The sequence below is a fragment of the Scyliorhinus canicula genome, chromosome 15 (genome assembly GCF_902713615.1).
Source record: "Scyliorhinus canicula chromosome 15, sScyCan1.1, whole genome shotgun sequence".
Lineage (NCBI taxonomy): Eukaryota > Metazoa > Chordata > Chondrichthyes > Carcharhiniformes > Scyliorhinidae > Scyliorhinus > Scyliorhinus canicula.
In genome coordinates, this window is record NC_052160.1 from 120446181 (window position 1) to 120464534 (window position 18354).

The window sequence follows — 18354 nt, forward strand, 5'->3', positions numbered from 1 at the left end:
TTCTAATGTAACCGCAGGAACAGATGATAATGGAGTTTTCCATGCTGCACCAGATAGCCTGTAAATCAATGCACTCCAACCACTGTTTCTTTCCCAAGCTCTAACTGACAGCTGCAGCTTTTTCTGTTCCCTTTTAAAGGGCTGGGGATTTAAATGCCTGCCACCACCTGATGCAACACACTGAGCCTTCTCACTCACAGGTGCTCTGACTAGCTGAGGGAGCTTATCGTCTGCTCATTGACTCTGTGTACTGACTATGGCCTCCGGCAAGCTGCACATCTTTGCTGATCCCCTTTCTCCTGTGGAGCTAACTGTCTCTGAGCAGTAGGCTGTAGTTGGTGCAGCTGCTGCCCCTGTGCTGCTGGTGATCTTGGTCTTCATTTCTGGGGCAAAGGAACAGAGTGAGCAGCACACATGCTGATCTGATAGATCAGAATTCTAAAGCACAGTTGACACCTCTAAAGTGTGCAAAATCACCTTAAAAATGTGTAAAGTATCAGTTTAAGTACAGTAAACATTAATTTACACGAGCAAATAAGAAAGCAGCTGTGAGTACTGTGTGATTACTGGAATAGTTCACTGTCAAGGCTTCAGCCCCTCTAATTGCCACTGTCTTCTTGTCTTGCCTTGCTTTCACTACTGAGTTCCAGGAAGCTTGGGAAGCCCATGGAACCATGGAATTGAACAATTAATATATTAATACCCTGCCTCTCTCGTGGGGTTTACACCCACACAGTCTAACTTTAAGTGCAGATGTGGGTGGATTGCAGCCAGCACCTAACATGCTCCCGTCAAATTTTAACCCCCCTTATGTCTACAGAAAACCAGCACTGAATGTTTGTAATACTTTTGATGCTAATTTAGTATTTTTCATGGTGGTAGTAATTTCACATAACAATCTGCATCTATTAAACAAATTACTCACCAGCAGTGCAGGAGTTAACCTGAATTGAAAAAGTTCAACAAATCAGAATTAAATGAATAACATATTTGAAGAGATGTATTTGAGAAGAGGCATGCAATTCAATGGAAAATTCAAACCAATTCCTCAATATTTAATATTCTGTAACAATACTTCCTGTCTTTATCTCCATCTGGAGAAATGTACCAAACCTTGGGAAAGATACATTGGCATTAGAGTAGGGGTGGGGGAAATGTGGGGGTGGGGGTGGGGGTGGGGGGGGGGAGGGATTGGGGGTGGGGGTGGGGGGGGGGGAGGGATTGGGGGTGGGGGTGGGGGTGGGGGGGGGGAGGGATTGGGGGTGGGGGTGGAGTGGGGGGGGTTGGGGGTGGGGGGGGGGGGTGGGGGTGGGGGGGGTGTACAAAACAGATACACAAAAACAACACTAGGCCTTCATGGGCTAAATTCTGAAGACTAAATGGTCTTACTTTTCTTTATCTTGTGATGTGTAAGATTTTGTCACCTCAATGGGCACAGTGGCCATTGGCGGAGCATCTAATAGTGCCAACATAGTAGGTAAGAGAATATTTCAAATAGGCACTGAAGGCACACTCCAGGGTGATTACCAGTGTTGAACATTTGTATTAAGCAATAAAACTATAATTCTTTATGGAGTCTTTATCTGTTGAAAATGTTAACGGCTGGTGAACTTGTAATAATAATTGCCAAGCTCATATCAAAGCTCCAAAACCTAGGACTTGGCTCCTCACTCTGCAACTGGATCCTTGACTTTCTGACTCACAGACCACAATCAGTAAGAATAAAGAACAACACCTCCTCCACAATAGTCCTCAATACCGGGGCCCTGCAAGGCTGCGTACTTAGCCCTCTACTCTACTCCCTGTACACACACCGACTGTGTGGCAAAATCTGGTTCCAACTCCATCTACATGTTTGCTGACAACACGACCATAGTGGGCTGGATCTCGAATAACGATGAGTCAGAATACAGGAGGGAGATAGAGAACCTAGTGGAGTGGTGTAACGGCAACAATCTCTCCCTCAATGCCAGAAAATCTAAAGAGCTTGTCATTGACTTCAGGAAGCAAAGTATTGTACACACCCCTGTCAGCATCAACGGAGCCGCGATGGAGATGGTTAGCAGTTTCAAATTCCTAGGGGTACACATCTCCAAAAATCTTTCCTGGTCCACTCACGTCGACGCTACCACCAAGAAAGCACAACAGCACCTATACTTCCTCAAGAAACTAAGGAAATTTGGCATGTCCACATTAACTCATACCAACTTTTACAGATGCACCATAGAAAGCATCCTATCTGGCTGCATCACAGCCTGGTATGGCAACTGCTCGGCCCAGGACCGCAAGAAACTTCAGAGAGTCGTGAATACCGCCCAGTCCATCACACAAACCTACCTCCCATCCATTGATTCCATCTACACCTCCCGCTGCCTGGGGAAAGCGGGCAGCATAATCAAAGACCCCCTCCCACCCGGCTTACTCACTCTTCCAACTTCTTCCATCGGGCAGGAAATACAGAAGTCTGAGAACACGCACGAACAGTCACAAAAACAGCTTCTTCCCCGCTGTTACCAGATTCCTAAACGGCTCTCTTATGGACTGACCTCATTAACACTACACCCCTGTATGCTTCATCCGATGCCGGTGCTTATGTAGTTACATTGTGGACCTTGTGTTGTCCTAGTATGTATTTTTCATTTCCTTTTCATTTCATGTACTTAATGATCTGTTAAGCTACTCACAGAAAAATACTTTTCACTGTACCTCAGTACACGTGACAATAAACAAATCCAATCCAAGAATAGTAAAGTTGGTCTTTGGGCAGTTGCAGTTGATATGAGGGTAGAAGACTGGGGGTGGCTTTTAGACCTGAATTTTACGTTAACAATTGTTAAACAGAAGCACTTTTCTGTAAAATGCTGCCAAAGATCTCTTGCTTCAAGTTACTGATTGGGATTCCAGCATCTCCATTTCAGATTCCCAGTGTCTGCGATATTTCCATTTTTGTTTTATCATTTAACCAAATAATGTGATGTATTCACGAGGCCCTCACTTTTACCAGCAGGAGCACTGGCTAACTAAATCAAGGTCTGTCCATATGAAAATCGGAATAGGTGGACAGTATATTGGCAATTAGGATTCACAAGCTGTTTCACTCGCTGCTACCTCATTTAGTGGTAAAATATGGTGTTAGTGAGACGGTAGTTTGCTGGAGATTCTACACTATTCAAGTTCCACATTATACTGGTTTCCACTATTTCATCTAAATGAAGTTACTTAAAGGAATTGGAAACTCAAACTGTAACAAACTGAGCCACCAACTGTCATAATATACACCAGTATGGCATGGTGCAGACACATACTGAGGGACCAATCAACATGCACAAACACCGCAGCCAATCACCAGTTAGAACACATACACTATAAAGACAGAGGGCATCACTTTTCCCGCTCATTCTGGATGCTGCATCTCAGAAGCACAAGAGCTCATCAAGTTTAGTACAGACTCACACCACGTGCTGAGAGATTCAACTGGTTCGGACAGGCACAGGTCTCTAAGTTAAACTAGCATTGTTTAAACCCACAATTCTCGTATGTCTATTATTTTATAAGTAGTTAATAAAATAGAGTTGCACCTTCTTCAGTGTTGGTGGCACATGTCTGCTTCACAAGTCTACACTGCCCAACACTTTACCAACATCTTTTGAAATCTAATTGATAGCTTGTTTGTCAATCAAATCTATCCAATTGACACTTGATGAATCAGTCAACAGCTAACTCGGCAATTTTGTATTCACTTCAGCTCAGACAAGCTTGATTTATTCGTTTAGTTGCCAGCATGCTTTGCTGGTCTCTCACAATTCAATGCTGAAACAATAGAATGTGCGACGTTACAGTATACATCACACATTTTATTGTCATTAACAATGCACAGGGTTAAGGGGATAAGGGAGGGAAGTGGGCCTGGGTGGAGTGCTCTTTTGGAAGGTCAGTGCAGATTCGATGGACCAAATGGCTGCCTGCACCAGAGTGATTCTACGGTGACACCTCAGTAAAGTCTGTCGCTGTACATTTCACTCATGTTTTCTGCTGCAGGTAAATGTTCCCCTTTTAGTGTTTGAGGCTTAAACAGTAGCAGTATGTTTATGTCACCATGTTTTGATTTTAGCCAAACCTCAAATGATTTCCTATCATTACTTGTAACAGTTACAAATGTTGGTGAATACTGGTGTTCAAGATGAAGGATCTCAGTTCTAATAATTGAAAGATAAGCATACATTAAGAATACAGAAACAAGGCTAAAGCTATGCAAATTCAACACTGGAATTTTTTTGTTAAATTAACTTATTATTTTACAGTATGCCAGGGCATGCATGATCAGAGGGAATAAGTGGAAATTAAGGGAAATGAAAAGTTTAAACACAGTGGCACAGTGGTTAGTGCTGCTGCCTTACACCGCCAAGGACCCCGATTTAATTCCGGCCTTGGGTCACTGTCTGTGTGGAGTTTTCACTTTCTTCCCACGCCTGCGTGGGTTTCCTCCAGGTGCTCCGGTTTCCTCCCACAGACCAAAGATGTGAAGGCTAGATAGATTGGCCATGCTAAATTACCCCTTAGCGTCCAAAGTTTAGGTGGGGTTACAGGGACAGGGTGGGGTCAGAGATCTAGGTAGAGTGCTCTTTCAGAGGTTCTGTGCAGGCTTGATGGACCGAACAGCTTCCTTCTGCACTATAGGGATTCCAAGGTAAAACTGAGAGCATATGTGCAAACATAGAGATATAAAATCAACAATAAAAGGTGCACAGTTCTCAATCAACTCATTCCTTCTCATTGAACTGGCTAGACATACAAGTAATATTTTAAAAATCCTTATCAGTACAAATATTTGTATTTAAATAGTCTGAGTTGAGTTCTTTTCTAGACAGATATATATTATTGCCTATCCAGCCAATTCTTCATGATGCTGTGCGTAGGACTAGCTAAAATGCCACGTAGCATAAAAACAAGGGGCAGCAAAATAATAAGGTTATTGTTGTGCTGCTTAAAATCCTATAAAAAGAAATATTTGCATTTAAACAGCACTTTACACAGCCATCGGATGTGTCAAAGTGCTTTAGAGACCATGAATTACTTTGTGAAGTGTAGTCACTGATGTCTTGTAGAAAATGTGGCAGCCAATATATACCCTATGTACCCAACCAACAGGACAGACCCACCCACCAGCGGTGGCAACACAATGGCAGACAGTCCAGAGGGAGTTGCCCTGGGAGTTCTAAAAATTGACTCTGGATCCCATGAAGTCTCATGGCATTAGCATCATAGAATCTCTACAGAGCAGAAGGAGGCCATTTGGTCCATCGAGTCTGCACTGACCCTCTGAAAGATCATCCTGTCTAGACACACGCCCCCACCCAATCCCTGCAACCTAGTAACCCTACCTGCCCTTTTGGACATTAAGGGTAATTTATTATGGCCAATCCGCCTAACTAGAGAACCCGGAGGAAACCCGCAGATACACGAGGGGCATGTACAAACTCCACACAGACAGTCACCCAAGGCTGGACTTGGACCTGGGTCTCTACCGCTGTGAGGCAGCAGTGCTAACCACTGTACCACAATGCCGTCCATTAGATCAAACATGGGCAAGGAAATCCTGCAGGTTACCACCTACCTCTTTCCCCCTCACAGCAGATAAACGAGTACACCCCCACGTTGAACACCAAAGGGTGGCAAGGACACTGAATCTATTCTGGGTGGGGGACTTCAATGGCCATCACCAAGAGTGGCTACATTCCACCGTTTCTGATAGAGCTGGCCACATCTCAAAGGACATAACTGCCAAACTGGGTGTGGGGCAAGTGGTAAAGGAACCAACAAAAAAGAAAAACCTACTTGACCTTGTCCTCACCAATCTACCTGTCCTAGATTAACCTGTCCATGATAGTGCAGATTCCTTGTGGAGAAGAAGTCTTCTTTTCACATTGAAGATATCTTCCATCGTGTTATGTGGCATTAAACCATGGTAACTGGATTAATTTTGGACAGATCTAGCAACTCAAAATTGCTCATAAATGAGGCAGGATTGGACTCAATCACTATTTGTAACCTCATGGCCTGGCATATCCCCCACCCTACCATTACTATGAAGCCGGGATCAACCCTTGTTCAATGAAGAGTTTGGGTGAGCATGGAAGGAGCTGTACCAAGCATACCTAAAATAAGGTGTCAACCTGGCAAACTGACAACACAGGACTACTTGCATGCCAAATAGCAGAAGCAGTATGCAATAGACAGAGCTAAGCGGTCCCACAACCAATGGATCAGATCTAAGCTCTGCAGTCCTGCCACATCCAGTTGTGAATGTTGGTGAACAATAAACAACCAACAGAAGGAGGAATCTTCACAAACATTCCCATCCTCAGTGGTGGGGGAGCCCAGCACATCAGTGCAAAAGACAAGGTGGAAGCATTTGTAAGCATCTTCAGCCGCAAGTGCCGAGTGGATGATCCATCTTGGCCTCCTCTTTAGGTTCCCAGCATCACAGATGCCAGTCTTCAGCCAATTCAATTTGCCCCACATAATATTAAGAAATGTATGAAGATACTGGATACTGCAAAGGCTATGGGCCCTGACAACATTCTGGCAATTGTAGTGAGGAGCCAGTCTGGTCCTACTTAGTCTACAATGAGTTGTTCCAGTTCACTCCAATGCTGGCATCTACCTGACAATGTGGAAAATTGCCCAGTAATGTTATGTCCAGAACAAGCAAGACAAAGCCATTCTGGCCAATTAGTGCCCCATCAGTCTACTCTCAAACACGGCAAAGTTATGGAAGAGGTCATCAACAATGGCACTTACTCAGAAATAACCTGCTCACTGATGCTCACTTTTGGTTCCGCCAGGGCCATTTAGCTCCTGGCCTTATTACAGCTGTGGTCTAAAAATGGGCAAAAGAACTGAACTCAACAGGTGAGGTGAGCGTGACTGCCTTTCACACCAAGGCAGCATTTGACTGTGTATAACATCAAGGAGCCCTCGCAAAACTGGAATCAATGGGGAAACTCTCTGCTAGTTGTTGACATATCTGACACAAAGAATTGTGGTTGTTGCAGGTCAATCATCTAAGTTCCAGCGCATCATTGCAGGAGTTCCTCAGGGTAGAGTCCTATGCCCAACTATCTTCACTTGCTTCATCAATTTGTCCTTCCCTCTATCATAAGGTCAAAAGCGGGGAATTTTGCTGATGATCGTGCAATGTTCAGCACCATTTGCAATTCCTCGGATTCTGAAGCATTCTGTGCCCATATGAAACAAGACCTAGACACGATTCAGGCTAGGGCTGGTAAGTGGCAATTAATATTCTCATCACACAATTGTCAGGCAATGACCATCTGTAACAAGAGAGAATTGAACCATTTCCCTTTGACATTCTATGGCATTACTATTTCTGAATCCCCACTAACAATATTCTGGAGGCTACCGTTCACCAGAAACTGAAATGGACCAGCTAGATAAATACTGTGGCTATAAGGGCAGGTCAGAAGTTGGGAATTCTGCTGAGAGTAAAGCACCTCCTGCCTCCCCAAAGCCTATCCATAACCCGCAAGGCTCAAGTCAGGAATATGATGGAATACTCTCCACTTGCATGGATGAGTGCAGCTCCAGCAATACTCAAGAAACTAAATACAATCCAGACCAAAGCAGCCTGCTTGATTGGAACCCCCACCTTAACCATTGACTCCCTCCACCACAAATGGACGCTGACAGCAGTGTGTACCATCTAAATCAGCGTTTTTCAAACTTTTTTTTGTCGGACCCACTTTTGTCAACTGGCCGATCTTCAGGGCCCATGCCGCGTTCGCTTTCCTTTAATGTGACAGGTAAGCCTACTTGGTCCTCACGATCTCACTCCAATCAGATTTCATGCCTCGTAGCTTGCCTACCCAGCTTTGTTTCATTTCCTGCCCAGTAAGAAGTCTTACAACACCAGGTTAAAGTCCAACAGGTTTGTTTCAAACACGAGCTTTCGGAGCGCAGCTCCTTCCTCAGGTGAATGGCGAGGTATGTTCCAGAAACATTTATATAGACAAAGTCAGAGATGCTGGACAATGCTTGGAATGCGAATATTTGCAGGTAATCAAATCATTACAGATCCAGGGAGAGGGATAATCACAGGTTCAAGAAGTGTGAATTGTCTCAAGCCAGAACAGTTGGTGGGATTTTGCAAGTCCAGGCCAGATGGTGGGGGGGGGGGGGGGGGGGGGGGGTGTGGATGTAATGCGACATGAATCCAAGATCCCGGTTGAGGCCGCACTCATGCGTGCGGAACTTAGCTATAAGTTTTTGCTCGGCAATTCTGTGTTGTCGTGTGTCCTGAAGACCGCCTTGGAGAACGCTTACCCGGAGATCAGAGGCTGAATGCCCTTGACTGCTGAAGTGTTCCCCGATTGGAAGGGAACATTCCTGCCTGGTGATTGTCGCATGATGCCCGTTCATTCGTTGTCGCAGTGTCTGCATGGTCTCGCCAATGTATCACGCTTCAGGACATCCTTTCCTGCAGCGTAAGAGGTAGACTACATTGGTCGAGTCGCACAAATATGTGCCGCGTACCTGGTGGGTGGTGTTACCACGTGTAATGGTGGTATCTAAGTCGATGATCTGGCATGTCTTGCAGAGATTGCCCTGGCAGGGTTGTGTGGTGTCGTGGTCGCTGTTCTGAAGGCTGGGTAATTTGCTGCAAACAATGGTTTGTTTGAGGTTGCGCGGTTGTTTGAAGGCCAGTAGTGGGGGTGTGGGGATGACCTTGGCAAGATGTTCATCTTCATTGATGATGTGTTGAAGGCTGCGAAGAAGATGTCGTAGTTTCTCCGCCCCAGAAAAGTACTGGACGACGAAGGGTACTCTGTCAGTGGTGTCCCGTGTTTGTCTTCTGAGGAGGTCGGTGCGGTTTTTTGCTGTGGCGCGTTGGAACTGTCGATCGATGAGTCGAGCGCCATATCCCGTTTGTACGAGAGCATCTTTCAACATCTGTAGGTGTCTGTTACGCTCCTCCTCGTCTGAGCAGATCCTGTGTATACGGAGGGCTTGTCCATAGGGGATGGCTTCTTTAATGTGTTTCGGGTGAAAGCTGGAGAAGTGGAGCATCGTGAAGTTGTCTGTGGGCTTGCGGTAAAGCGAAGTGCTAAGGTGACCGTCCTTGATGGAGATGAGTGTGTCCAAGAATGCAACAGAATTTGGAGAATAGTCCATGGTGAGTCTGATGGTGGGATGGAATTTATTGATCTCATCGTGTAGTCGTTTCAGTGATTCTTCGCTGTGGGTCCAAAGGAAAAAAATGTCATCGATGTATCTGGTGTATAACATCGGTTGCAGGTCCTGTGTGGTGAGGAAGTCTTGTTCAAACTTGTGCATGAAGATGTTGGGATATTGAGGTGCAAATTTGTTCCCCATGGCTGTTCCATGCATCTGGATGAAGAATTTGTTGTCGAAGGTGAAGACGTTGTGATCTAGAATGAAGCGGATGAGTTGCAGAATTGCGTCTGGAGATTGTCAGTTGTCAGTGTTGAGGACTGAGGCTGTTGCAGCAATGCCGTCGTCATGGGGGATGCTGGTGTAGAGTGCCGAGACATCCATTATGACGAGGAATGTTCCTGGTTCAACTGGTCCATGGGTGCTGAGTTTCTGTAGGAAGTCCGCCGTGTCGCGACAGAATTGTACGATGGGTTTCAAGATGCCCTCGATGTGGCCAGAGAGGTTCTCACACAGGGTCCCATTGCCTGAAACGATAGGATGGCCTGGTGTGTTGGCCTTGTGTATTTTCGGGAGGCAGTAGAGATCTCCAATGCGGGGATTACGTGGGATGAGAGCATGTAGGGTGCTCTGAAGGTCTGGATCCAAGGTCCTGATCAGTCTGTTGAGTTGGCAGATGTGTTCCTTGGTTGGATCTACAGGTAACTGTCTGTAGTGTTCCTGGTTGTTGAGTTGTCGGTATACTTCATTTCCTGCCGACAACCTTCCATTGAAATTCAGGCTTCTTGCCACCTACATCTTCCAGTATCTGCTGCTGCCAACGAAACAACAAACCTTGAACTTTTTTTTTGTCTTGTATTTATTCCACTCTTGTTTTTAATTGCGATTTTATATTGTAAACATAATGATATGGAACATGTTTTGGAGCTTGACCAGGGAGATACAGCTGGCAGAAGCATTTGGAACTTGGGAAGCAATAAAATAACTTGATTGCCCCATCCGTCACTGCTCATATTTCTAAGAAATGATTGATCTGTGATCACGGATGTCAGGGTTTGCTCTGCAATTTCATGGAATACTTTAATTCTTAATTCTGTTGGGTTTTATACAGGCTGGAACACGAGGTAGCAACAGCAGTCGGGGTGGAAACATTGACATTCGGCCTCTCGCCAGCTGGATTCCTGTCTATGGGGTTGGATTGTCCGGCCACCGGAATCGCGTTCGACGATCGGCTGGAGAATCACAGTTCCCAACCAAATCGGGGGCGGTGCCGCTTTCATGATGCTCTGTGATGTATTGACGGCCTCAGGATATTGCCTAAGGCCCGCACCCCAATGCTCCACCCCCGATCGGCCGGGTTCCCGACGGCATCGGCCGCGTGTGGTCTCATCCATCGGGAACTCAATGGCGGCTGCGGACTCAGTCAGCACAGCCACAGTCAGGGCAGGGCCGAGCCGTGGGCAGTGGGGACATTATCAGGGGCTGGGGCAATGTTGGGGGGGGTGGTACGGGGTGCGCAAGCTGGTTAAAGGGGGGATTATTTCCAGGCCGGGTCCAAGAGTGGCTGGCGCCATGTAGCATGGTGCAGGCGTTGCATGCCGCCGTCGTGCGCATGCGGGCCAGGGATCCGGCAATTCTCCGGGCTGTAACGGCAGCTGGAGCCGAGTGCTCTACACTGCCGGCATGCTAGATCCCGGCCAAACGGAGGATCGGTGGTGTTTTACTCCATTATTTCTGTTGTAAAATGGCACCGTTCCCACACCGGCATGGGGACATAGCCTCAAAATCAGAGAATCCAGCCTCTGATGTTTACAATGGGTGAATTCGCCGTGCCTGTGGCTATGTGCCGGCGCCAATGGAGAATCCTCGAGTTGTCACAACCGGAAAATTGTCGCGAACCACTCACCGATTCTGGTACCGATGAGAGGCTAGCACGGCACCGTGTGGAACTGCCACGGATCGAGCGGAAAATGGCCAGAGAATTGCCGGGTCCTGGGCTGTGCATGGCCAAGACTGATGAACCGTACTGGTCGCACCTGAAAACATGGCACCAGCCGTGCTGGAATCCTTTTTTTTTCTTCTTTTTTCTTTTTTAAAAATCTTTTTAAAAATAAATTTAGAGTACCCAATTAATTTTTTCCAATTAAGGGGCAATTTAGCGTGGCCAATTCACCTACCCGTACCAGCCTCCCCGGACAGGCGCCGGAATGTGGCGACTAGGGGCTTTTCACAGTAACTTCATTGAAGCCTACTCGTGACAATAAGCGATTTGCATTTTCATTTTCATACCCAGCACATCCTTGGGTTATGGGGGCCAAACCCACGCAAACACGGGGAGAACGTGCAAACTCCACACGGACAGTGACCCAGAGACGGGATCAAATCTGGGACCTCTAACGCTGTGATGCAGCAGTGCTAACCACTGTGCCACCGTGCAGCCCTTGGCCGTGCTGGAATCCTAACCACCCACCCCGACCACACAGCCCATCCCTGGCCGTTCCCCCACCACTCTCCCCAGCCCTAGCTGCAGCCCCCCAGCCAGCAGCACGGATCCTGGATGAGTGTGGCTCCGCTGGACACTGTCCACAGCCTGTTTTTGTGTATTTGTCTTTTCGTTAATTTGATAAGTAATCTTCAATATTTGTTATACAATGCTGGGACTGATTATTCTCACTGGGGCTTCACTTGACTCCTCACACCAGTCCAAAAATAAAACTCTGCACCCCACGAACTGGAGGTCCAAGTTGAGATACCGTTGCAGATCCCATCTGCACGATTTATGACAGTTGCAAAGATGATGGGCGGGTTTCTCCGTTGCCTGATGCTGATATCCTATTGGCGATTGGGCGGAGAATCGACTCCAATGCTCAAATTGGGGCTGGCGGCAGTTTGACGCTGGTCAGCCGTGCTCCACCCTCTTGGAAATGGCGTAATCGTGTCGCACACCGTGCGCGATTGACACGGCGATGGCGCATCATCGTCAGGTCCTCCAGCGATGGGCCGGATTCCCTACGGTGCAGGATATATGTGGTCTCAACGGTCGGGAATCTGGTGCGGCGGCTGCAGACTATTTCCAGCTCCGCCACCCTTGGTCGGGATCCGTGGCGCTGGGGGGGGGGGGGCCTTCACGAGGGCTGGGGGGACTGGTGGGGGGTGGCCCGGGGGGGGGGGGGGTCGCTGATGGCGGTCGGGTCTGTGCACAGCCGGCGCCATGTTGAACAGTGCGACGGCTGCAGGTCGTCAGCCGTGCTCATGCGCGGCCAAGGACTCGGCCATTCTCTGGCTGCTTTCGGTGCGGGAAATGGGAGTTTCTCCTGGCGTTGCTGCTTGGCGCTTACCGGTCCCAGAAATGGTGAGAGGTCGGCAGCAATTCTTTGGTCGGAAATCTCCCACAAATTATCCGTTCGACTTGGCAGTTAGCTGCTGAAACGGAGAATCCAGCCCGATAAATTTAAACTAATGAAGATTATAAAAATTAAAGTACAGAAAGAGATCATTCACCCTCTTCAAGAATATCCCCATTCTACCCAACATACCCACCAATACAGTGAAATTCGCTTTTGACCCATTCAGTAACCTAACATTGTGTTTTGATGATAAACAACTGCAACTGCATTATCAGGAGTAATTTATCAGACATATTTGCCAGTTTTAAGAGGAGGTAATGGCGTCATGGTATTGTCACGAGACCGGTAATCAGGGACCCACGGTAATACTTTGGGGACCCATGTTTGAATTGCACCATGGCAGGTGGTGATATTTGAATACAATAAAAATATGGAACCAAAAAAATCAAATGAAGACCATGAAACTATTGGCGCATCTGGTTCACTAATGTTCTCTCGGGGCGTAGAAACCTACCATCCGTACCTGCTCTGGCCAACATGTGACTCCAGATCCACAGCAATGATGTTGACTCATAACTGCCCTCTGAAATGGCCGAGCGAGCCACTCAGTTCAACGGCAATTAGGGATGGCCATAAATGTTTGCCCAGGCAGCGAAGCCCACATCCCTTGAATGATGAAAAAAATTGCTTGCTTTTTTATGTCTGAAAGTGTTCGGGTTTCAGGGATGATAACGCCAACTAATGTTGTGTGAAAGGTAAACATAGTAGGTGAACAAAGTTTTAGAGAACATCTGTTTGAAATAAGAGAAAGTATAAAATAACATAGGAAAGTGGAACATTCATCACTGATTTACAGCTTGCACACAGTACATCTGTGAAAGTCCCAGACCCAGTAATCATATGAATAATATTTTCTACTAATTGCAGTAATTAAAAAGGTCAGATTTAATGATTAACTTGCATATATGACTTATTGTTTGGCTATATAGGAGGAATGGGAATTCCCTGGTCACAGTAGCCATTATCCAGCACTGTGCAATATGAAGATAACACTGATCTACCTGGCTTGCTGCATTGCAGTTGGAATAGCAGCACCAGAGAGAGGATTGTTTCTGAACCTGGTGAGATCTGGAACACCAATTATGTACACAAGGCAATGCAACACCAGTGAACAGTAGTGAGGTTACTGAAAGAGGGTGCATGCATTATCATTGACTGATTACCATCCTTTGGTCGGAGGTGAGGGGGGGGGCACGGTGGAGGGGTGGTTCCTGTGCTTGCCCATCGCAACCTCAGTGGAAATCCTAGAAAAATGGTGCCATTTGTTTGAGGCTTCCATGACCTTTCCTCTCAGGATACAGCAGATGGCCAGGGGAAGTCTTGTTTAAATGTGTTTTACCTGGCATAAAATGGCATTTTCTCTTTATTTAATAAGTTGGCATGACAGAAAGTAGAACCATTCTGTGCTTTGACCAAAAATACATTTAATGAAAGACCTAAGTATAACACATCTGTTTAGTAAAATATCTTAAAGGAAAGCTGGATGATTGATTGTCCTACAGAAATTATTAACATTTATGTGTTCTGTAAAAATGCACAGCGGGTTTAGAGACCTCCGTTTGCAAACTTTTCATATAATCCATGTTAATAAAGCCAGTCTTCTTTCTTTGGTGTAGTTTCAAAGTTACGAGAGGTGCATAATTGAAGTAACCAGGTGGATTCATTTTTAGAAATTACATTTTATGATCACACAATGGGTTTTTCTGTTTGATTGTAACATGCGCGAAATGTGTGTTTATTTTAAAAGAAAAATGGAGAGCTCTGTGTTGGAAGCTTTCAATGCAAGAGTCACTGCTGCCAGAGAGATACTGGATTGAGTCTTGCAAGGTGTGCTGGAAAGGGTGCTGAAGGAATTTCATGCTCAAATCATGTAAGTATTCCATTTTTAAAGTTACCTTCACAAATAAAAATACCAGATATTTTATTAGCCATTATCAAGGGGATCCAAACATAAATGGAAATGTTCTTCTTTCACTGTATCGTTCCTTTACAAAGATCCCTTTGCTGCTTATTATCCCTGCAGAACTCTATTCACCAACATCACAACAATCAGTATATTCCAAACGTTATTCATTCTGCAAAGAGATGTTTAAACAACATGATAAAGTATTATATAAAAATAAATATTTCCATATCTGCTCCTGTGTAAAGCACACGTTTGTATATCGTTAATCTCACTCCATCCGTTCCTTCCAATTTCACAATTTAAAAAAAAGGTTTACATTTATAGAGTACCTTTCACGACCTCAGGATGTCTCAAAGTGTTTTACAGTCTATTAACTACTCTTAAGGTCTTGCAATGTGCGCAGTGCAGCTGCCAATTTGCATGGAGTCAGATCCCACAGGCAGTAATGAGACAAAAGCAGATAATCTGTTTTGGTGATAGAGGGATAAATATTGCTAGTACACCGGGAGAACCTACCTGCTTTTCTACTCTTTGATTTGGCAATACTGGGAGGAGGGGGATGAAGGATATGATGAGGTTTGCTGTCAATCTTTGCCTCATTTAAACAAATCTAACTATTATTATGGTATTGCACTGATAAATAAAATTTGATTTATGGCCACATAATCTTGGTATGTAACAATCCCAGATTCACTTTACAAGGAAGTAAATTACTCCAATCCTAGGAATACTGATTTCCTGAGCCTATTTATGAGATAGAGGAAATATTAAACCTGTGTCTCTCCTTTCAGCTCCTGTACAACGTTTATTACAAATGCCCCTGTGAAAATGGTCTGAGATGTGACGGTGATAAATCCATCATTGGATCAATAACAAACACTAACTTTGGCATCTGCAAGGATCCAAACAGCATAGCTAAAGTCATAAAGCCAAACAGAGAGCAATGAAGTCAATCTGCTCGCCATTGACGCATTTTACTTCAGAGAATGCTAAATTGCAATATGTGTATCTAAATATTGCTAATATGGCTGTAATCAAAACATTGATGTGAAGTCAAGTAAGATTGCAGACATCTGTTCTGATCTACTAGGTGAGTTGTTGCATGCAATCATGTTCCACTAATGAAACAAATGTAATTTTTAATATTCAGCTCCAATATGTTAATGCCTTTAATAATCCATTCTATTAAGACTTGTTATTTTTCTCAAAATACCTTGTATGACTTAAAATGGCAATTAATATATGAACAGTTGAATCTTTGTTTATGAAATTCAGCACATATTGCACAAGGTAAAGGATATTAGAACTGCAAATTTACTCCTTCAATATCTAACTTTCAACTATAGTGAAATTATAATATTGTTAAAGCAAATTATTCCATTTTAATTTCTTGTTTGGATGGATTTTATGTCTTGCTCTAAAAACTATAATAAAAACTGATTTGTTCAACTATCCTAATATCTATTGCATGAATTGCATATTTGATGCATTCTCTTCTCGTTGTTTGCTTCTTTGAGGTCTGTTTCAAAAATATATGTTATTCTTGGTAATCATTTACAAAATGCAAATTCAAGCTCATCTGTTTGTGAGCCAGTTAATATTGAGGTTTTTGGGATAGTTCCCACAAATGATCAGTGGCAACAGCCAAGTCTCAAATCTCATCCGAGGAATGTGTGGAGGCTTTGGAACAGCTTATTTTTCTCTCAGGGTAACACCGACCTCCAAGCAATTGACAGGAGGAGCACATCAAAACATGCAGGCCCCTACAGATGGAAGAGGACAGCCCAACTTAGGCTCTGGGTCTGATACACACAGGGCAAGATGGTCAGCAGAAGAGCAAACAAGTCTTTGGGAAGCTTCTCAGCATTCCCCCTCACCTACTTCTTTTATTTGTTATCACTTAAGAATGAGAACAATAAAGGCCCACCGTTCATTCACAGAGGAGAACAAAGCACTACAGCACGCATGACATTGAACATAAAGCCCTCGTAATCTTGAGTTAGAATTGTAGAACACCTACAGTGCAGAAGGAGGCTATTGGGGCCACCGAGTCTGCATTGATCCACTGAAAGAGCACCCTCCCCACTCCAACACCTCCGGCCCATCCCCATAATCCCACCCAATCTTTGGACCCAAACGTCAAAGTGCATGTTCAACACTGTAAGGATTGCAGTCAGTACTTTTCCACATAAAGTTAATAGTATAAATAGAATCAGAGGGCTCTTTGACACTTTGTGCCTGTGTTAGTTCTTTCAGAAACCTATTCATTTAATCTGCTGTTGCTCTTTTCCCATAGGCCGAGAAGATTTAAATTTTCAATCTTATATTCAATTCCTGTTTGAAAATGACAATTGAGTCTGCTTCCACTACCCTTCAGGCAGTGCATTACAGATATAACTCACAGCCTAAATAAAATACGTGTCATCTCCCGTTCTTCCTCACCTCTTCACCAGCAGCCCCACCCTCACTTGTCAGCTCTTTTACCAGTTACCTTAGGCCTGAATCCTCTGTTAACAAACCTAAGGTGGAAACAGTTCACTGATACCCTATCAAAATTTAAATTACATGTAACAATAAGGAATGATCTTTTAGAGTAACACACACAAGCAAATGTTAACAGGTGTTTAAGAATTTGTGCAGGCCCCAAGAGAAATAATTGACGATTAATGCCACCAACACCCCTCCCCCCTCCCATCGCGGCCTGGCCCCTGTCCTTGAGGCTCCTCAACATCTCCCTGCAGTCTGTTCTGCTGCGGGCTTTTGTTTCAAAATGTACGTGACATTTTCAGCATCAATATTGCGCAGGACACAGAAATGTGGGTCAGAATTCTCCGACCCCCCCGCCGGATCGGAGAATCGGCGCGGCGGCGCGCGAATCGCGCTGCGACGCCCCAACGCCGGGACGCAATTCTCCGCAGTGCGGAGCATCAGCACGATCGGCGCAGGCGTGGTCGGCGCGGCGCCGGTCGGGGTACGCTCCGACTCTCCAGCCTGGGCCGGCACTCCGATTCTCCGGCCCAGATTGGCCGAGCGGCCGTCAACAAAAATCCGAGTCCCCCTGGCGCCGTTCTAACACCCTCTGAGCCGGCAGGACGTCGGCATTGATGGGTCTGGGGATGGCCTGTGGGGGCGGGGGGGAGGGGGGGGAGGAGGTGGGGTCTGACCCCGGAGGGGGCCTCCATAGTGGCCTGGCCCGCGATCGGGGCCCACCAATTGGCGGACGGCCTCTCTGCTCCCCGGCCGCCTTTCCTCCGCGCCGGCTCCTGTAGCCCTGCGCTATTTGAGATAAACCAGCTGAGGTTTATCATGAAGCCTTCTCAACATTGTCCCTTTTCTGAGGCATGGGCCGCTCCAGCACCATCCTAGCCCCCTGTGGGCCGCAGAATGGGGTCCCGGAACGGGCGCCGATGCCGGAGTAAAACACTCCCGTTTTTATTCAGGTGTTGGCACTTAGACGCCCGTTGGGAGAATCCTGCCCGTTGACTCCTTATGGGCGTGACCGAATTTTTAAGAGCTAAAATGTATTTCAATCACCACTATATTCTCAATGTGGGGTTGGTTAGCTCGGTAGGCTGGACAGTCATGATGTGAAGCAACACCAACGGAGCGGGTTCAATTCCCGAACCAGCTGAAGTTTATCGTGAAGCCTTCTCAACTTTGTCCTTCATCTGAGGTGTGGTGACCCTCAGGTTAAATCACCACCAGCCAGCTCTCTCTCAAAAGCGGAGAGCAGCCTATGGCCCTCGGTAAGAAGTCTTACAACACCAGGTTAAAGTCCAACAGGTTTGTTTCAAACACTAGCTTTCGGAGCACTGCTCCTTCTTCAGGTGAATGAAGAGGTATATTCCA

General features: G+C 45.8%; 1 protein-coding gene across 1 annotated transcript; it reads left to right on the forward strand.

Moving 5' to 3' along the window:
• The first annotated feature begins 13543 nt into the window (after positions 1-13543).
• Positions 13544-15963, forward strand: LOC119978785 (colipase-like). The gene is made up of 3 exons (XM_038820664.1): positions 13544-13660; positions 14347-14469; positions 15297-15963. The coding sequence occupies exons 1-3, from the start codon at positions 13580-13582 to the stop codon at positions 15450-15452; spliced, it is 360 nt and encodes a 119-aa protein (XP_038676592.1). The 5' UTR covers positions 13544-13579; the 3' UTR covers positions 15453-15963.
• Positions 15964-18354: the final 2391 nt, after the last annotated feature.